The sequence below is a fragment of the Ursus maritimus genome, unplaced genomic scaffold, assembly GCF_017311325.1.
Source record: "Ursus maritimus isolate PB19 unplaced genomic scaffold, ASM1731132v1 scaffold_14, whole genome shotgun sequence".
In the NCBI taxonomy this organism is placed as follows: Eukaryota; Metazoa; Chordata; class Mammalia; order Carnivora; family Ursidae; genus Ursus; species Ursus maritimus.
Genome location: NW_024423786.1, coordinates 23,863,667 through 23,885,974, shown reverse-complemented (window position 1 = coordinate 23,885,974; position 22,308 = coordinate 23,863,667). Strand labels below are relative to the sequence as shown.

General features: G+C 37.4%; 1 protein-coding gene across 1 annotated transcript in view; it reads right to left on the bottom strand.

The window, feature by feature from the left end:
* The window catches only part of SUCLG2 (succinate-CoA ligase GDP-forming subunit beta), a 257,629-nt gene that overhangs the window by 89,399 nt on the left and 145,922 nt on the right, over window positions 1-22,308 (bottom strand). The window contains exons 7-9 of the mRNA XM_040628584.1: window positions 22,005-22,101; window positions 9,034-9,195; window positions 6,734-6,876 (exon numbers count right to left, since the gene is read on the bottom strand). Of these exons, the coding sequence (XP_040484518.1) occupies window positions 6,734-6,876; window positions 9,034-9,195; window positions 22,005-22,101 (402 nt within the window). The remainder of the gene's footprint in view (window positions 1-6,733; window positions 6,877-9,033; window positions 9,196-22,004; window positions 22,102-22,308) is intronic.

The window sequence follows — 22,308 nt, the reverse complement described above, 5'->3', positions numbered from 1 at the left end:
TCTCTTTAACAGTCTACAAAGGCTTCTCCATATAGGATTCATAATCAATTACTGAGCATGTTGGGACTAATGATAAAAATTACTAAAATATCCCCAAGTCCGTTAAAATTCTTCAAATTACTTATCAGGAAACAACAACAACAAAAAAAGACATTCAAATCTGAATTCTGAGAAGCAGAGCAAAGAGTAAAGATCTTATTTTTGATTTATTTCTGAGAGTATGTTAGCAAGGAGCATGAAAATAGATTTAGAGTGTTCCATTAGGGATACATGAAAAATGTGGTAGCTATCAGACACTGATCTTGTGTAAGATACAGAACCAACTGCCTTCCCAGGACCCAGTTCTAACTGGGAAGTACTGGCAGGTAACATGGAATGAGCATATGCTGGACAAGGACAGCCGGACATATTTGGAAATTTGGATCAACTGGACATCAGAGAAAGAAATGCAAGACAAGAGGAAAAGTACTTTGAGGAAAGAAAGAGCAATAAGTATGGGGCAGCTGGCTTTCTGTTCTCTAGTTCACACAGTGTTACCCTACACAGGGGTGAAACCAGATGACAGGTTACCAATTCATAAGCACAAAATCGTTTGTATTCTTCTCAGACTAGACTATCAGGTAGCCTATCAACATACAGAACAGCTGTCTGGATTTTTACTCCTTCCAACTCATATGAAAGTAAAATTTATTTTCAAAGAGGACTATAAGAACAGGGATGGGAGAGTTATTTCACAAATAATGCTCACGTTGTTTAAAGGATTGGGCATTATATTTGAAAATCAATCCCTACAAGAGTTCTATTACCCCCTCGAAATAAATATTCCCTTGCGATATGGTATTCCAGCAAATACATGTGGTCTGTAATAAAATGCGTTTTGCTGCAAGCCTCTGACATGAACATGTAAATAAGTGAAAAAGAAGATCCTGTGTTTTGTATTTAAATATATTCTAAGTGTATGATTATCAACAATATGTGTATGAGGTATTTAGCACATATTAATCCCCAAACATATTTATTAAAACTGAAGGCATTTGCATGCTGAAAGGCATTTGATACTGAAAATATGGCACGCAGTTTTACTTCTCCAGCCTCAAAATCTAAAGACTTTTGAAGCACACACCACAGAGCCAAAATAGCTGGACTCTTCTCAAATTTATACCAAATGATATTCTGTGGCTCGTGCACACATGAATTTAATCCTCCCTTGATTAAGTTGAGTTTTCTTGGTTGTCTGAACAGAGGATCTCATCAGAAGCTACTGAATTGCTTACACATTTCATCAACTTCAAAACAACACATGCAGTTAACACTGACGTCAATGAACCTGTGTCAGACACCTCCCATCCCGTCCATGACCGCTTCTTCCCTTCTGTTTCAAAAATTATAAATCCAAGCCTTAGAAATGATGAGATTGAACATTCAAAAAAAACAACAACACACATTAAAGTTTTCATTGCGCTTCAGAAATGTCTGCTAAGTACTTACACATATATGATCTCTGTTGACATTCAAAGCAATGCTTCTGGGTATTACTTTCATGTCTGCTTTACAGACAAGGTAACAGAAGCTTAGAGTATATCCTAATAGCTAATAAATATATGAAAAGGTGTTCAACCTCACTGGTCATGAGAGAAAGGCACTTGACCACATTGGATACCCCCATACATCGATCAGAATGACTGAAACTAGAAAGGCTTCAGTGTACCGAGTGCTGGGAAGGATGTGGAGAAACTGGAACGCCCATACACGGTTACCAGAGTGTAAATAGGCAAATGTGCAAAGCTGCTTGGCAGCATCCATTCAAGCTGAGTATGTGCGTATGTTATGACCCAGAAATCCTAGTTCCAAGAATACATCCCATGGAAATGTGCTCCAAAGGACTTGTATGAGAACATGTTCATAGCAACATAATCACCAAAACTGAGTAACACAAATGTCTACCAACAGAAAAGATGAAGTGTTCTGGCAGAGTCACACGACAGAATACCATACAGCAGTAAGAATGAGTGAACCACGGCTACATAAAATGTGGATGAATCTTACAAATAAAAGTTAAGCAGAAAATGGCAAACACAAAAGAGTGTACGCTGTATGATCCTATGAAGCTGAAATTTGTATTAAGACAAAACAAATGGATGACATCAGAAGTTGGGGTAGCCGTGTTACCTTTGGAGAGAGAGCAGGGAAGGAGAAGCACGGGGCAGGAGCACATGACTGGCTTCAGAAATGCTGGTTGTCTTAGTCTGTTCAGGCTGCTGTAACACACTACCATAGACTGAGTGGGAAGACCACAAACATTTATTTTTCACAATTCCAGAGGCTGGAAGTCCAAGATGAAGGCACTGGCAGATTCAATGTCTCACAAGAGCCCACTTCCTGGTACAGAAACAGCCATCATCTAGATCTATCTTCCCCTGGAGGAAGGGGTGAAGGAGCTCTCTGGGGTCTCCTTTATAAGGGTAATAATTTCACTCACGAGGCTCCACCCTCATGATGCAATTACCTCCCAAAGGCCCTACTTCCTAATATCATCACGTTGGGTGGGTTAGGATTTCAACATATGAATTTTGGGGGGACATAAACATTTAGTCCATAACACTGGTCATGTTTTATTTTGTGACCTGGCTGCCAGTTACACGGCTACGTTCACTTCGTGATAACTCACCAACCTACATAATTTTGATTTGCATACTGTTCTGTATGTAGGTCATACTTCAATAAAAATTTGTTAAGAATTTTAAATGATACTATCATATAAAATTATTGCTCCTTTAAATGGGAAATGCATATGTATATCTCAGTTCATGTAATAAGCAACTCTCTGATTAAATGTTCTTACCACAAGAAAGATGGAAGCTAATGCTATACTGGTGATCATACTGCAACATACAGATGCATCAAATGAACACATTGTATGTCTCAAACTTATATGATGTTATATGTCAATTATATCTCCATTAAAAAATTTAAGGAAAGTTAAACTCCAAACACTAAAAAAAAAATAAATAAATGAAGCAACCACCTGAGGTAATAAGCACTGTTACTATTTCATTTTATAATAAAGGAAACTGAGATATATAGAAGCTCAAGCTCCCACAACCAGTAAGTGGTAAAGATGTGACTGGAACCTGGGCAGTGTGGCACCAAAGCCCCACTGAGAATCCATTCCTTTTTGATCTAGTACTCGGTGCGTATGCAGCACATTTCTTCCTGGATATTTAAAGAGCTTTGGAAAAAAACACTGTACATTAATTATACTGCAATAAAAAAATTATAATATTTAAAGAAATAAAAATTTAAAAAAATGAAGAGTTTCGAAAACATGACTCTAAGTTAGATCTAAATCAGGAAGCACAGACAGATCGGGTGCGGTGACTTCACAAATGTCAATCACACAATAGTAGATTTTGACCTCAGGCCCTCAGAGGGCAACAGATTTGCTTAACTTTGGCCAACAGAGATGGGATGAGATTGAGATTCCTGCCAACTATTCTTTCCTTTTATTCATTTATGTAAGATGTTTTACATACTACAGATGCCATCCGTACTCATTTTCTACACCTTTGAAATTCTAAGTTTAGAATTAGAAATAAAAGCTGAAACATGATTCAGGAAAACAAAACTGAAGGATAACACTCTTTGGAGGGCTTTTCCTGTAAGTGTGCTCAAATTCTTTACAGATTACCACAAAAATCCTACTTCTACTTCCTATTTTATGTGATTTTTACTCCTTTTGATTTAAAGAATGCTAGTGCTTAGACTTCTACATGTTAAAAATGATGAAGATCAGATCTATCATACCACCAGCAGAACAAATTCTATGCCTTTCTCTCATCTCCAGCCCAACTCGAAAATAAGAGAATTATAAAATATTTAATGTGAATTCAGTTTTGTAAGTGAGGTATCTTGAAAAGATTCTTGTTTTATTTTTTTTTTTAAAGATTTTATTTATTTATTTCACAGAGATAGAGACAGCCAGCGAGAGGGGGAACACAAGCAGGGGGAGTGGGAGAGGAAGAAGCAGGCTCATAGTGGAGGAGCCTGATGTGGGGCTTGATCCCAGAACTCCGGGATCACGCCCTGAGCCGAAGGGAGACGCTTAACCGCTGTGCCACCCAGGCGCCCCAAGATTCTTGTTTTAGACAGTTTAGCAGAAGAGCTCTGTTTCATATATATTACAAACAGGGAACACACTAGTGATAAAGGCATTTGTGTTAGGTCCCAGTGAGTGTCAGCATTTGGGCTAATAGTCAAACAAAGTGAATTTAAGTTTCAGCTCTATGGCTGACATTATGTGTAGAAATATAGGTCAACCCATAATATTGTTCTTGAATGATGACATTTATAACATTTATTACTTGATCAATAGAATTAGCTCACACATGTGATGAACAAGTAGTTGTTACTATCAGTTGATTCAAGTTTAACAACAGGTCTTCTGCAATTTTGAGTTTCAGTGCGTTCAACTGACTAATCCTTACATCTAACGAGAAAATCAATACCTTTGTAATAATTAGCTTTGGGTTTTTGGGATTCTCTGCTTCTGGGCAGCTGAATGGGGCTCTACTTGAAATAATTACTGCTAGAACTACAACCAGTTTTCTTGCAAAATCAAATCAATTCATCTATACTATTTTTAAGTCTCTGTTCTCTGAAATCTGTTAAACAACGCCAGGATTGAAAATACCCATTACATTTCTATGCTTTTTATCTGTCTTTGAAATTTCAAGATTTGGAAAATTTACAGTGAGATGAGCTATGCATTCATTTTCCTGATATAGCATGAGAAAAATAAAATAACTCCCACATATCTTTCTCTACCCAAGATGACAGGCAATCTCAAAAAAGTTTAAATACTCCAAGCATTTGAAAATATTCCATAGGGTAAAGTCAAAATTTTTTAAGAGACTGTTTTTAAAAAAATGGCTCTGCAAGTGATCTTTCCTTCCCTTCCTGTATTTTTACAAAATTAAAATTCCAGATCAGCCGCTAAGAAAAGATATTCCAAAGAAAATGCAATGATTGTCCTGGTAGACTTACTCCCTCGATAGCTCTCTATTATTCTTAGCACTGAATTTCAGTAGACACTAAAAGTTCAGTATTTTATCACAGTTGCCCGGTTCTCTGAATACTTTGTGGTTCAAACACTTTAAAGAGCTGTGTGTTAGTTATATCCATGGTATTTAGAGATTTCAATTGACAGGAAACTCTCTGGGAGGAAAATGATCCTTCCCTTAGTAAATAAAAAGGGGCACCTGGGTGGCTCAGTTGGTCTGCCTTCGGACCAGGTCATGGTCCCAGGGTCCTGGGATCGAGCCCACATTGGGCTCCCTTCTCAGTGGGGAGTCTGCTTCCCTCTCTCCCATTGCCCCCTCTCCCTCTCTTGCTCTCTATCTCAAATAAATAAAATCTTAAAAAAAGAAAATAATAATAAGGGATAAACAAATTAATAACTAGGAAACCACTGATAATATTCCTACTTAACCAATGAAAACAAGGTATTTATATAAACAGAAAAGCCAACTGCAAACACTTTCTTCATAGCTGGGTGACTCTGGATTTTGATGACAGTGCCCTTCCTGGATAGCAATGGAAAACTAAGGATTAGCAGCTGATAATACCCTACCATTTATTTTGTGAATCAGAAGGACAAGAGTTAGCAAAACTGTAAGGTGAGCAACCATCTGAGTCATGATGAAAACAGACAAGCATACTACTAATATAAAACAAAATTTTATATATGTGAACCAAAAGACTATTGTTGGTACACTTATTCATGAGAAGCTTCCATATTAAGTTCAGGCCACCTTTCTTTAAAAGAAATCTGGTATCATTTTCATTTATGATCTTCCTAGTGATGGTTCACATTTCCCATGTCTTCAGATACATTAAGAACCAAGAGAATGTCTCAGATACTCTAACAGTATCAAGATAATGATTCTCAAAGTTTCAAGTCAAATGGTGGCGGCACAGACATTAACTCACAGAACTGTAAAGAGAAGTAAATGATATACATAAGACGTTCAAACATGTTAGTCTTCGCCATGTCGTAAACGTCCACCTAAACCTTGCTGTCACAGACAAGTGAGTACCTGCAGTTGAAACAAAGCATATGGGTATTGAACTTGGAAAGTGTTTACTGAATCCCTACGATGCACTAGCATGGGTGTGAGAGCTATACAGTAGGCAAGAAGAAAAGAGGTTCATAGAGCAACATTCTATGCTAGCTAGCACACGCTATAAACTATGAAAATTAAAAAGCATACAGACGAATGTGCAGTCATTACTTTCTAGTGATATACAGTTTAAAAATCCTTTAATTTTCTCCTATCTCCAACTGTATGATAATACTTGCAGCACGTTTATGGAAGGAATCAGAGACTGAGTCCTCTAAGTCACATAAGGGCAAGACTAATCGTTTCAATGTACGTTACTCAAATAATGTTTCATGCCAACCAATGTTTTACTGTTTGGTGCACTCCCCCCTTTTAATTTCCTCTTATCTCTCAGAACTTTGGAAGCACAGCATCTGAAATAAGATCCTGGAGGTCCTTATCAGCCTTTCATCTGAAACGACCAAACCACTGTGTACCCCAAGCAGATATAAAGCAGGATTCGAACCTGCAGCTGCAAAGTAAAGGTGTTGGCTTATTACCCCTTAGCAGCAGGAAAAAGGCAGCTCTTGAAAAATCAGAACATTACGCAATCTCCCTACAAAGACAGAGGTTACCTTAGGATCGGCTGTGAGCAGTTTGAAAGCTTGATATACTTGAGATTCCTTTACACCACCACCAAGATCCAAGAAGTTGGCTGGCTTCCCACCATTCAGGAAAATGATGTCACAAGTAGCCATGGCAAGTCCAGCACCATTCACTGGGAAATGTAAGTGGCACACACAACAGGATAAATTTAGCAACACGAAAGGGTGTATGAACATTTTCCCTTCCCCATAATACCAAAGAGAACCCTGTCACTACCAGGTCAATCTGTCCTGCCTGGAACTGTGTGCAACCAGGTAAATTCACAGACTTTCAGGATAAATCAGGAAATGTGCATACAAAGAATAAACAAAACAAAAAATGTGGGAATATGAAGACAGGTTGGTTGAGAAGTTAAGTCAATCTGGGAAACAGATAAAAGGGAAGAATTTACCTAATTAATTAGTTTGGGCTAGTAGTAGAAGAAGGAGTTTTGGGTTCTGGAAAAACAGAACTCAAGAGAACTGGGAAAGAGAAAAGAAGGCTACAAGAAGTTGCTTGGGTCTGTGAATTATATTATTTTTAATATCCTTTAAGAGACCTGAGTAAAAAAAATGGAATTTGTTTAATTTTTTGCTTGCTGAGAATACGCTCCTTTGAATGTAGCATCCCTCTGGGGTTGAGCCGTGGAGGTCCCAACTTCAATAGGGCTCCATACTTTTTTACACTCAGTGCATCCATGCATGTTTATAGGTTATGTGGATAAACTCAGAAAACAAATGAATAAATGACAGTATAAGAATAATATTCTTATCCCTCTGTTTCTTCTTCAAATTAATATAAGAAATGTCCATTAGCAACCTGATCATTAAAACTAGGACCAAAATGTGCTAACGTCTTAGCAGCTTTTTTTTTTTTAAAGAAAATAAATAAAGAGTTTTAACGCTGCAATTCCTATTGACCAATTATACTTCTTTGGCTTCTTATACTTAATTATATGAAATTACTTTCCTCAGGTTAAAAAAAAAAAAAAAAGCAGACCTCCTGAACACAGCAGAAACTCTCAAGGTAAAATACACTTCACTTTTTCTGACCCTTGAATTCCCCAGACAAGCCTGTGAACTGTGACTAATTAAGTCTGGGGCAACTACAATAAAAATGGTTTATATATGATCTTAAAACAATTTGAAATGTGTTAATCGTTGCCTTTGAGGCTGCTAACTTGGTCAAATCATGCATACTCCCACAGAGGCCACAAAGAAGCTGTATTTAATTTGTTCTAAACACACCATTATATCATTTCTCCTTTCTAAATGCCTACAAATATTGAGAGCACATTAGCTTATCAAGATCAGAACAATGTGAGTGAGCTGGTACATTACAGTTATTACTCCGATACAAAGCAAGAGCTTTTGGTATCACTTGTAATTAGATGTCATTTTCTATTGTATGGCTCAGCAGACTACTGGATGAGGTCTGTTCAGTTCTGAATATAATAATCCTATTGGTTTAATGAGCTACAAATCTTTTTTATTTTAATTCCATTAAGAATAAGACCTCAGTTTCCAGTGCAATGAATTGGTTCCACCAGAAACACAGATGCATATAAATCTCAGCTCTATAAGCTGTGGACAATAACAGAAATGGTATTGCCTCTAGAGACCCATTCTTATCTCAGCTGAATAAGCCATTTTCACAAATTTAGATGAGTATGATAAAATCAATTGTTTTATTAATAAACTAGATAATGGATTAAACATTTTATCATTTGGTTATCATAAAAGCTGAAACGGGAGCACAATGATTCAAGTGTATGTTCTCTTCTACTTCCTCTGAGAAATTTTATCTTACAAACAAATTTCAGAATAGCATATTAACACTGACTGGAGCAGCAAAGATTTTGATTTTTATTAAGCAAAATTTAACTGAGATGCTTTGAAACAGTATTTCTCAGCTGGGTTGATTTTGGCTACCAGACGATATTTCCAGTGTTTGGTGACATCTTTAGTTGTCACCATGTCCCTGTCACCTAAAGACCAGGGACACTGCTAAATATCTGACAACGTATAGGGCAGGCCCCCACAGCAAAGAATTATCCCACCTGAAATGTCAGTAGTGCCAGACTTGAGAAAACCTGCTTTAAACCAGTGACCACTGAGCAAAATGAACTTTGGGAAGAAACTCAGAATTGTTTCCGAAGACTTTTGGGCTACAAAAACTCCTATTTTTACTGGCTACCCAGAAATACGATTTCAGAAAGGTTCAGAAATCAGGACTACCTAAATTCTGCAAAAATCCACAAATCATGCTTTTGATAGAACTACTTTCTTACCAAAGCAGGCAATGTTCCCATCCAGTCCTATATATTTCAGATCATATTTGGCAGCTTCGTTTTCAATGGGCTCATTCTCTGATTTGTCGTCCATAGCAAATATGTCCTTTTGTCGGAATTCTGCGTTGTCATCAAAGTTTATCTTTGCATCAAAACAGACAACTAAATAAAGGAAAAAGGCACACACATGAATATCTCTTAAGGATCTATAAATTACTTCCCCCAGCTGGCAGGTACAGAAGAAAGAAAAATAAGACATTGTCGTTTTTTTCTCATGATAGGGGTAGGAGAAGCGGTTATGGCTTTTTGATCTTAAACTTTAGGGCTACAAAGACAAATATGGTGGCATAGTCCCTGTTCTCAAGGGACTTACATTCTCATAAAGAGCAGAGTAATTTATACCTGTTGGTCTCTGTTTAATAAAATAATAATATAAACTGTGGTCACCCATTAAAAGTTAAAGACTGCCACATCTATATACAGCTCTGATTTGCCATTTTATTACATTTCTTATTTTTAGTATATAACCACTAATCTTCACTTATACCTTCTATGCAAAGAGAAACGAGATTATAAAGCTTAATCCCACTGTCCTCCTTTGTCCTTCTGAGGCTGCAAAGTGACATTTTTATTTAATCAGTATCCTCGCTAATATTTCTGAAAGATTTAGTGCAAAGAACACTGGGTTAGAATCAATAGTTTTTTATTTGATCCTTAACTAACTCTGAAACTTGATAAAAAAAAAAAAAAAACTTAACCTACTGCTTCTTTGGGCCTCAGTTTTCTTATTTGGAAAATGGAAATAACAATCCCTAAACTGCTGATATACTTACTTTGGGGTCTGCTCAAACTAGGACCATTATCCTCATGTATGCAAGATAGGACTCTTTTGATTCAAGTTATAAAACACTAAGAGATCGAGACAGATCAGATATAATGGAAGGTGGCCAGGCATTACGAGCACTACTATTTCTACTTTCTGGTGCAAGTAGAAATCTCCCAACTCTCTCAATGGCCAGGAGCCCTGGAAACAGTTGAAACTCACTGGGTGATATGGATGGACCACAGAAAGAGCGTTTTCCTTGATTTACAGCAGAATAGCTTCTAATGAAGTCTCAGGGAGAGTCTGCAGTGAGGAGGGGTGGAATGCAGGTTTTTGGGATCTGACCCCTTTTATTATATCCCTTCAGGGAGAAATTAGTTATCTATGAGAACATTCCATTCTAACCTTCTTGTACTTTACTTCAGATATTCATAGGTAGGGATCTTTGACCTAGACTTTAGAGAGATTACCCATTCTCCTCCAGCATCGGTGAAAGTCACCTACTTCTTCAAAGGGAAACAACCTGGAATAATTCATTCAAAAGTAATGACAACGGTCTGTTCACCCCATTTGCTTACAATGACAAGAAAATAATGTTACAACACCCTAGAGTTACAGACCCTCCATAGAGCCTTTATACAAGGGTCTCTCTACCACAAAAATCAAGCACTTCGATACAAATCTATGCAGAACTGGCATTTTAACATCTAAGAATACTTGGCATAAATAAAAGCCCAAACCGCAAATTATTTAAAGTAGCACTGACTGACAAGAGAGAATCTTATATAGAAGTTAATGTCTGCCAGAGTCCTTAGTCTTGCCACAAAATGTCCAACCACTTTACCCACACACTGTGAATACATGGAGCAAATGAGTAATTACTGAACAGAATACAGCAACCTTAATGATGGAATCCTACAATTACCAAAGGAATTGGCCAACATTCTCTGCTTGCCACAGTGGCATTTTGTCAGCAGTTAATGACTGGTATAATAATCAATAGGAAAGCAACTTCATTCTTGGCTTTCCACTAGGCTTATAAATAAATTTTAATTAATTTATTAGTAATTTTAGCTCCTCCATTACTCATTGGCAAGACTACTTGTAACTGACGCCTTCAAAATGAATGGGCAAAGGCTATCAAATTGACTTCCTAACTGAAGACTTTCAAATAAAAGAATTCTTGGTCAAAATCAATAAACTAGTAAATCAAAATAGGTCCAGGCTGATCTTTGCCCCTTACAAAGACTACAGTTCCAAGCTACTTGAGAGAACATAATTAATGCATATGTATTCGAAGTTCAGAAGGCAGCCCCAACTACCCTCTGCAAAGCCAGATTTTCAAAAGATGCTTTTTCCTGCAGTGCGACCTATACGTCAAGGACAGAAAGGAGTTCACTATTTGGGGACCACCCTGAGAAAACGTTAGTTAAACCAGAGCGAAGATGGTAACTATGGGATAAAAGGAGTACCTACAGGTATGAGACTTATGGAATAAATGGCCTCTCTGCAATGGCCCCTTGCCAGTCATTCCCATCCTTAGAGAAAACTAAATGACACAACTAGGCCAATGTACATTACATCCTAGTGCTTTGGGATGTTACAAACACTATGTAAATAGGAAGTGAGGGGACTTAGGAATTAAGAAGGGTGACCCAAAACTGAACTGTCACCCTCAAAGCCTTAATCTTTTCTGTGGGTGGAGCACAGGGGGAATAAAGCACTTTAAGGAGGTACCTGGACTCTTTTAGACACATATTTGTTATTTTAAAGGCAGTCCCAAACATACAAAATGCTTTCCTGCCCCACTATCTCAGTTTATAATGCTGTATCGCCTGGATGTTTTTCCTTCAACTTCACCACTTAGTGAACTCTGGCATCAAACACACCTGGGTATGAATTACAACTCGGACTTCAGAGTCAGGTAGCCAGTATCACCTCTCTTAAGCCCAGTGGCCTTGTCTCTAAAATGGAAACCGGAGTATTTTCTACTGCATGCTGTTGGTGCAATCAGGCACTCCCTGCAAAGCAGCTATTAAACCACCGCCACACTCCACCTGCTCAGTTCTTTCTTACACTCAGCTTCCCAAGGCTGCGGCTCAGGCTATAGGATTCTTCTATACTAAAAATGACTTGTCCTTGGTCTCATTCCCTATAACCCTAAACTTCGGTTTACAGTGAATCTAAACTAATGCCTACTGGAGTTTACAGATGTACAGGTTACCTATGATACTCAGTGAAACGCCATATTCAGAATACGTAAGAATTTCCCACAGAATGGATTTTAATGGTTGGCATTTCAGGCTATGTGACTGACAGAGAAGGAGATTTTAGCCTAAAGGTTGGGGGTGGAAGAGAGGCCTTTGATGACCCTCAAATCACACCATACCTTTCCTTAAGGCCAGGGTGGCTAAAGATTGGATTACGCTGCCCCAAATGAGAATCTCAGTCAGGGTGTGGCAAAGCATAGCCCTTGGGACAGCTTGCTGCCTGTTCTTATAAACAGCGTTGGACTGGAATACAACCACACCCATTCGTTTACATATTTCTATGGCTGCTGTCCCAAGAAACAGCAGAGATGACTCGTTATAATTAAGGCTATATGGTCCTTTACAGAAGAAGACTGCCAATCCCTACTAAGTCACACTTCTCATGTTGTAATGGCCACAGGTATCATACTTATTACAGTGAAAGAGAAACAGGAAAGGGCATCTAATGGCATGAAAACAAAAAAGCGTAAGGGACAAAATAAACAAAAACCTGCAGCTTGCACAAAAGGAGTGGATTAATCCTTGAATATTGATTAACTCTTATATGCTTATTTCCCCCTGTAAGACCCGTCCAAGTACACTTTTAGAATGAGTGTGTTAAAAATGGATTGATGGCTATGTCAACAGCGGGGCAATAAAATAAACTTGCTTGCTCAAACCTTAGCTTTTTCATTAAAACAACAAACTATGCTAAAATGTATTTTTTGAGGTACTGAACTTGGTTCAGATGTAAGATATTCAATGTCATGTTAATGAAACCTCAATTCTATAGAAAATTCATCTTGAACAAAGGCCATTCTGTGTACAAAGTGGGTGAAAAAACATACCTATTAATATTTATAAAACAATTTTCACCATCAAAAGCACATTGTTACATGCTTGATAGATTATACAAATGAATTTTCCTTCTGAACAAATATCAAAGAAAGCTGCGGTACTTATATTCATAGGGAGTTTTGTTTTTTTGTTTAGTGGTGTGAGATTCTGTGAGCCGCTAATTCACCAACCTAGATGAAGAACCTGACTGGCAGTTAGCAGCCTCTGACCCTAGAGCTTTAACAGAAGAATGTGCTACAGAATTAAACAAAAGAAAAACGCATTTCAGAGGGGGGACTCACACATAAAAGAAACATAAAAACAGCAGGAAATAAGATTGTCATAATTAGTTTGAAAAATAATCTGTCTTCAAGCATTGTACTGCATTTGATTTGTGATAAATAACCATACTATGCTACTGAAATGCATCTCACCGAGATGGCCTTAAAATGCTGATACTTTCAAATTAGTCCCACTTTCCATTAAATATTGATGTTCCAAGAGTTGTGTACTTTTTAGAACTTTTCTTGAGTTGCTGCGAAAGAGAAAATAGATACAAGGCGGGAGGGGGATTCGGGTGAAGGTAGAGAACTGAAAATGTTCTTGAAAATAGAGTCTTGTGTATAAAGAGAGAAAGAGAGAGAAACACCCACCAACAACATGGGCACTTGCTAACACGAAGCAACAGGGTGGCTATTTAGGGAAATTAATCTGAAGCAAGAAAGGGATCTGATGTGCGAGTTAACTTTGGATCACTCAGCCTTAGTTCTCATGGAATCTTGGCCAGGTAATCACTGTTTTAAATTGGGTTTCATTCCGATAGCTTGGTGAATGGACTTGGGCTCCAACTGTCGAAAATGCCTCAGAGCCCGAATTATTAATCTTGGGACTCCTGGTAGGTTAGGTGAGATCATTATCTGTTGGGGGTGGGGGATGAACTGTGTACCGTAAGATGTTTAACAACATCCCTGGCCTCCACCCACGAGAGGCAAGTAGCATCCTGCACTCTCAGTTGTGATAAATAAAAATGGATGTCAACTAGACTCATGGTGGTGATCACATGGAATCTCTGTGTTGTATACCTGAAACTAATATAATGCTGTATGTCGATTGTATCTCAATAAAAAAAAGTGTCTCCAGACATTGCCAAACATCCCCTGAGGGGACAATATGCCCGCCATCCCCACTGAGAAACATTATTTTAGAGACACCAAAGAAAGGAGTCTGTGTACAGGCAGATCCGGCTGAAAGTGGTAAGAAATGAAATAGAACATAAAATCTCACAGCAGCTTGTAAAACAGATGAATGAATGGATAGGTAGATAAATAAATAATGATGAAGAAAACCCTGCTTTTTTTAAATTAAAGTCTTTTATTTACTTAAGTAATCTCTGCACCCATGTGGGACTCACACTCATGACTCTGACTGAGATCAAGAGTTGCATGCTCTTCTGACTGAGCTAACCAGGCACCCCAAGAAAACCTTGCTTCTAACTTGGCCACATGTTTTGCTTTGTTTTTGTTTTAAGATTTTATTTATTTATTTGACAGAGAGAGAAAGAGAGAGACAGCACAAGCAGGGGGAGCAGGAGAGGGAGAGGCAGGCTCCCCGCTGAGCAGGGAGAACTGGACCACAGGTTTAATGAATTAATTCTGGCGATACAACTGGACAAGCAAGGAAGAGAGTTCATTTCTCTTCGACTATTTAATTAACAGCTTACTTTCATTTCAATAAAATTAAGGCCATTCTGGTAGACATGGAGCTCTATCCCTTTTTCCATTGAGAAATTGCCTTTCTCCTGCATCTGTGATTCCAGTTCAGTGACTGGTCTAGATGTGGATATGGACCCAAGTAGGGCCAATCAGAATCATTTGAAAAGATCGCTGCGGTTGCTGGAGGAGAATGATGAAAAATGGGAGCCATCTTGGCGGCCCCTCTAGAGAGACTGGCTGATGAAGAAGCCAATTCAGAGGTAGCTAGGCTGGAAGATCAGAGAATCCCTTGTTCCCTTCATGCCCTAAACCAGACCACTCCCTGTTACATAACGAAAATAAGTATCCTTCCCTGACCTGGAAGCCTCTTAACAAAAACTAGACTGTTGCAGGATTCTCTCGCTAACAACCATTATAATTCTAACAGTCACTAAACTACATTACAGTCAATTGTGCCAAATCATATTTTTTGAATCAAATTATTAATCACATTGGAAAAAAATAATTGTTGGACTGCAGTTCTTTCACCACATTAAAAATTTCCCATGGGTGACCTAGCAGCATAGATGTTATCAAGATCATTGCTCTTCATTCAACCAAGTATCATCTGTTGTGCAAATACATGACCAGCCACCTGGATTTTTAAAAAATGTTCCTCATTAACCAATGGAAAGTGGAAGAAACTCTCTTACAAAGAAGCTTTGCAAAACATAAGTTTAAAGTAAAAATGTTTGGTGTGATGCTAAGCTCCTTAAACTTCTAAATTGAGTCATTATTAAATCACAATTTTAATGTGAAACGTTATATGCTCTGCTATTACTGATCTAAATGGAAAAAAATTAAATATTCACATTATAAATATTAAGATTATTAATATTGCTAGGATATAAATGACTTTCTTTACAGCCCCTAAATAAAGGATTGCTTTAGGGGATTGTGACAATGATGAAGATCAATTTATACATTTGGTCATTAATCACTGTTTCCTAATTGGGTTTAATTTGACTACTGCTCATTAGAGTTATAAACCAACACACTCCTTTAATTGTGATTATAATTCAATAGCTGAACTTTTATGGTACAATGAACAAATTAATAGCTAAAGATAATTTTGCTCTTAAAAATATCACATAAGACTTATGCTTTAATGAACTATATACACGACATGTATTTTATGATGACTCCTTCAAAAAAGCTCGAGAATTTTCCTTTCTCTTCATAATTAAAAAAAAAAACTTCTGATTTCATGAGGTTTTACAAATATATTCTAGGAAAAGTTTCTTGCACCCTTATTCCCTGCATCAGACCGCAATCTGTGACGGACAACTTACCAACGGTTTGAGTGAAAATAGTATTATAGCCTGACTTTTATCCAATTCCTTGGCTGAATTTCCATTTTTTTAAAATATGAAATAGCCAGGTCGCTTATGCATACTAGTTTGAAAAGCAAGCCATGACCTCGAAGAACTTATACTCAACTTCCTTCTCTTCTGTTTCTTGGATTTAATTAACAGCCACTCAATGCAGCACGAATTTGGACTAATTTCCACTAAGCTGGAGACTACATATAGATCACTCTGATAAAAGTAAATTAATGGTTTAAGAGAAAAAAGGTAAAAAAAGAAAACAGTTTGGTATATCAAAATCAACACACACACTGTACTGAGAGAGACACAGGTCCAAATTCCAGCTCCAGTAACGAGCTGCCTATGGAGGAGTCACATTAATTTTCAAACCTCTACATAATAGGGATAATAACTCCATACTTTTCAGGATTGCTATAAGTAATAAAAAAGAATATATGTAAAAACTTAGCAAAGTATGTGTCATCTGAGGTCAAAACAGAGTTTTCCTCCACTTCACTCTTCTCTACATAAAATACTATGATTTTATAGTCAAACAGAATTTTTAAAATATTTATGAATAAAAGGTAGTTTGTTTACAAATAACCTATCACAGATCTTTATCTGGCGGTCACCTGTGCAAACCAGGAAACATATTATTTTCAATGGTTTCCTCAACACTACTATTTGTCTAAAAAAAACAAAAAAAATAGACAAAAAGATGAAATCCATACCTTTTCTGGAATACTCTTTTTTTATAGCTATCACTTTACCTTTTTTTTTTTTTAAAGATTTTATTTATTTATTTGACAGAGACAGAGACAGAGACAGCCAGCGAGAGAGGGAACACAAGCAGGGGGAGTGGGAGAGGAAGAAGCAGGCTCATAGCGGAAGAGCCTGATGTGGGGCTTGATCCCATAACGCCGGAATCACGCCCTGAGCTGAAGGCAGACGCTTAACTGCTATGCCACCCAGGCGCCCCTATCACTTTACTTTTTAAAAAAAAATTTAATATTTTTTATCTACTCATTTGAGAAAGAGGGCACGGGCAAGAGCACCAGCAGGGAGAGGAAGAAGCAGATTCCCTGCTGAGAAGGGAGCCTGACATGGGGCTCAATCCTAGGACTCTGAGATCATGACCTGAGCTGAAGACAGATGCTTAACAGACTGAGCCACCCAGGTGCCCCTAATTTAACTTTTTAAAAATGAAAATGGAGAATTTATGAGAAGAATACAGGGACCTGCACCAGAAATGCCACAAGACTCATGGAAGGAGATCAGGACTGTCTTTCATTAGTTTAAGTACAATTGGTGACAACTACAATTTTAAACAAGGACTTAATTTTTAAAGGAAGTTTTACTTTCTGTTTTTTTTTTTATGTTTTACTTTCAATATCCATTATCTTGTTTGATTTTCAGAAGGATAAGAAATAATAAAATAATAATAGCTAATGCTTTTGTACCTCTAACCATATGCGACGCCTTGTTCTAGGAACATTATCTTCATAACAATCTTCTAAGGTAGGTACTATTATTATTGTTACCATTTTGTACTTAAAAAAATTCCAGTATAGTTAACATACAGTGTTATATTAGTTTCAGGTGTACAATACAGTGACTCAACAGTTCTAGACATTACTCAGTGCTCATCACAATGAGTGTACTCTCAATCCCCTTCACCTATTTCATATACCACCCTCCCACACACACATACACTTACCTCCCCTCTGGCAACCACCAGCTGGTTCTCTGTATTTAGGAGTGTTTTGTTGTCTCCTTTTTGTTGTTATTTGTTTCCTTTCTTAAATTCCACCTATGAGTGGAATTTAAAATCATATGGTATTTGTCTTTCTCAGTCTGACTTATTTCACATAGCATGATACTCTCTAGATCCATCCATATTGTTGCAAATGGCAAGATTTCATTCATTTTTATGACTAATATTTGTGTGTGTGTGTGTGTGTGTGTGTGTGTGTGTGTGTACACACTGCTTCTTTATCTACTCATCTATGGATGGGCACTGGAGTTGTTTCCATACATCTTGATTATCATAAATAATATTGCAATAAACATAAGGGTACATATTTATTTTTGAATTAGTGCTTTTATTTTTTTAGGTAAATAAATATCCAGTAGTGGAATTCCTGAGTCCCACAGTAATTCTAATTTTAATTTTTTGAATAATCTCCATACTGATTTCCATGATGACCACACCAGCTTTCGTTTCCACCAACAGTGCGCAAGGGTTCCTCTTTCTCCACATCCTTACACTTGTTTCTTGCGTTCTCTATTTTAGCCATCCTGACAAGTATGAAGTGATATCTCATTGTGGTTTTGATCTGTTTCCCTCATGATGAGTATGTTTAACATCTTATTATGTGTCTGTTGGCCATCCATATGCCTTCTTTGGAAAAATGTCTGTTCATGTCTTCTGCCCATTTTTAATTGATGTTGAGCTATATAAGTACCTTATATATTTGTGATATTAACCCCTCATCAGATGTATCATTTACAAATATCTTTTCCCATTTAATAGGTTGTCTTTTTTTTGTTGATGGTTTCCCTTGCTGTGTGAAAGCTTTTTATTTTGATTTAGTCCCAATAGTTTATTTTGGCTTTTGTTTCCCTTGCCTCAAGAGACATATATAAAAAAATGTTGCTACAGCCAACATCAAAGAAATTACTGCATGGCCTCTCTTCTAGGATTTTTATGATTTCAGGTATCACATTTAGATTTTTAGTCCATTTCAAGCTTATTTTGGTGTATGGTGTAAGAACATGGTCCAGTTTCATTCTTGTGCATGAAGCTGTCTGGTTTTCCCAACACCATTTGTTGAAGAAACTGTATTTTCCCATTGCATATTCTTTCCTCCTTTGTCATAAATTGACTGTATAATCATGGGTTTATTTCTGTTTCATTGATCTGTGTGTCTATTTTGGTGCCAGTATCATACTGTTTTGTTTACTATAGCTTTGTGGTATGTCTTGAAATCTAGGATTGTGATACCTCCAGTTTGTTCTTTTTCAAGATTGCTTTGGTTATTCAAGGTCTTTTGTGGTTCCATACGAATTTTAAGATTATTTGTCATAGTTCTGTGAAAAATGCCATTGGTATTTTAACAGGGATTGCCTTAAATCTGTAGATTGCTTTGGGTATATGGATATTTTAACAATATTTGTTTTCCCAATTCATGAGCATGGAATGAATATCTTCCCATTTGTTTGTGTTATCTTCAATTTCTTTCAACAATGTTCTATAGTTTTTTTTGAGTATAGGACCTTTCACCTTGTTGATTAAATTCATTCCTAGGTATTTTATTATTTTTGGTACAATTATAAATGAGATTGTTTTCTTGACTTCTCTTTCTGCCACTTCATTATTCGTGTATAGAAATGCAACAGATTTCTATATATTGATTTTAAGTCCTGTGACTTTTTTTTTTTTTAATTTGCTTGATTGGAGTGTTTATTTTTTTTATTTTTTCTTTTTTTGTGGTTGCACCATCATTTTTAATGCATTAAAAGAGTTTACATGATTTACTGTAAACCACATAGTAACTTATGTAGCAGGGCTGAAACAGAGACCAGAACTGGTGATTTCTTTTTTTTTATAATAATTTTTTCTTGTATTATGTTAGTCACCATACAGTACATCCCTAGTTTTTGATGTAAAGTTCCATGATTCATTACTTGCGTATAACACCCAGTGCACTGTGCAATACGTGCCCTCCTTACTACCCATCACCAGCCTATCCTGTTCCCCCACCCCCCTCCCCTCTGAAGCCCTCAGTTTGTTTCCCAGAGTCCATAGTCTCTCATGGTTCATTCCCCCTTCTGTTTACCCCCCCCCCTTTCTTCTTCCCTTTCTTTCGACTTTAATGAATTCCTTTATCAGTTCTGGTAGTTTTTTGGTGAAGTCATTTTTGGGTTTTCTTTTTTTTTTTTTTTTAAGATTTTATTTATTTATTCGACAGAGATAGAGACAGCCAGAGAGACAGGGAACACAAGCAGAGGGAATGGGAGAGAAAGAAGCAGGCTCATAGCCGAAGAGCCTGATGTGGGGCTCGATCCCATAACGCCGGGATCACGCCCTGAGCCGAAGGCAGACGCTTAACCGCTGTGCCACCCAGGCGCCCCTCGGGTTTTCTATATATAGTATCATGTCATCTGCAAATAGTGAAAGTTTTACTTCTTCCTTTCCAATTTGGATTCCTTTTATTTATTTATTTTTGTCTGACTGCTGTGGCTAGGACTTCCAGTACAATGTTGAATAAAACTGGTGAAAATGGACATCCTTGTCTTATTTCTGATCTTAGAGTAAAGCTCTTTATCTTCCACCATGAGTATGCTATTAGCTATGGGTTTTTCAGAGATGACCTCTTATGTTGAGATATGTTCCCTCTAAACCTAGTTTGTTGAGGGTTTTTATCATGAATGGATATTGTACTTTGTCAAATACTTTTTCTGCATCTATTGAAATAATCATACAGTTTTTATCCTTTCTCTTGTTGATGTGATGCATCATATTAATTGATTTTTAAATACTAAGCCTCCCTTGCATCCCAGGAATAAATCCCACTTGATCATGGTGAATGATTGTTTTTAATGTATTGTTGAATTTGGTCTTTAGTATTTTATCGCGAATTTTTGCATCTATGTTCATCAGAGATATTGGCTTATAATTTGCTTTTTGGTGATGTTTTGATCTGGTTTTTGCATCAAAGTAATGTTGGCCTCATGGAATAAATTTGGAAGCCTTCCTCCCCTTTCTATTTTTTGGAACAGTTTGAGAAAAATAGGTATTAACTCTTGTTTAAAGGTTTGGTAGAATTCACCTGTGAAGCCATCTGATCCTAGACTTTTGTTTGTTGGGTGTTTTTCCTGGACTATATGAGAAGAGGACCTACATCTTATGAATGTCAGGGACTGGCCTCTTTTGTGTCTGACAGTGGATGTTTACACGAACACCAGTCAATTCACTCTATAAGACAGTTATCATTTTTACCACTCTTTTGGATTAAAAAACAAAACAAAAACCAAAAACCAAACCCCAAGGCTTAGCCCAGGTCTGTGGCCAGAACACAGCAGGTCGAGAATTTGAACGCAGTCCCCTTTGTAAAACACTACACTATGTCCACCTCGGTCTGCAACTTGGTTGTATTTGCACATAGCAGATCACCTAATTGACCCAATGGTGAATCCCTATTTACTGACTGCCCACAACATGCTAGACAGCATACAAGACACAGGGGGAAATGTGCTAAAAAAGACAAGGTTTGTGGAACTTACATTCCTGTATCCCTGTCCCATCCACCTGATACGATATCCCACCCTCCACCTCTAAACACATACATTCACAAGCTTTTACTACCGAATTAATAGGAATTTACCGAATACCAGCTGTATGTAAGGCACAGTGCAATAGGGGTGGGTACTGGGATAGAAAACAGTTCTTTATGCTTTTCAAGTGCCTGATGGATAGAAAAATCTTCTCTACAAAAATGCCTCCTTCTCCCACCTGAATCAGAAGCTAGTGACTAAGTAAGGTGAAAGAGCTGGATGGGAGGGCACTAGGGCTTCACGGTGATGATATAAATCCAGCAGGGGGGCACAAAGTGCATTTGTACAAATTTATGGGAACTAAAAATCTTCAAGCATTTCCAGCTCCATTCATTACTCAAGGCAGAGGCTCCTGTTTCTACCCAAGATTTCACCTCAGTATAAGCCAGAAAGGTCCTGGAAAAACAAGGGGGTGCTGGTGGATGGGTATTTCTAAATAAAACAAGAAGGAGCTCCCCCTGAGGCCTGGCATTTGGCTGCAAACAAACTCCAGCGCTGAAGTGTTCAACTGTATCACGGGAGTATTAGAGACCACGGTAGAAATTAAATTACTGAATGAAACGAAGGCAAAGCTGCTGCTACAGTCTTTCGTACAATTTAATTTATAGTTTGCATAAATAATTACATTCATTTGTTGTTGGTGGTTTTTTTTTCTTTTTTTGGTTACCTTGTCCTTCTGGGGTTTCACCGAAGGGATTCACTTCCACCTGAGTTGCATCAATTTTCAGGAAGAGATTGTACAGCTTCTTAATTTGATCTGCGGCCTAAATGGGATCAAGTACGATGAAATTACACCAAAGCAGTAAAAGCACATTTATTTTGCTGGATTAATGAAACCTTAAAAATAACAAGTTATGTCTTTACGTTAGGTTTTCTGAAGGGAAAAACAGAAAAGCATAATTATTTTAATTTCCACTGCTATTCATTAGAAGGAATTGCTCAACTTTTCCCCAGACACCAGGAAAGACCAT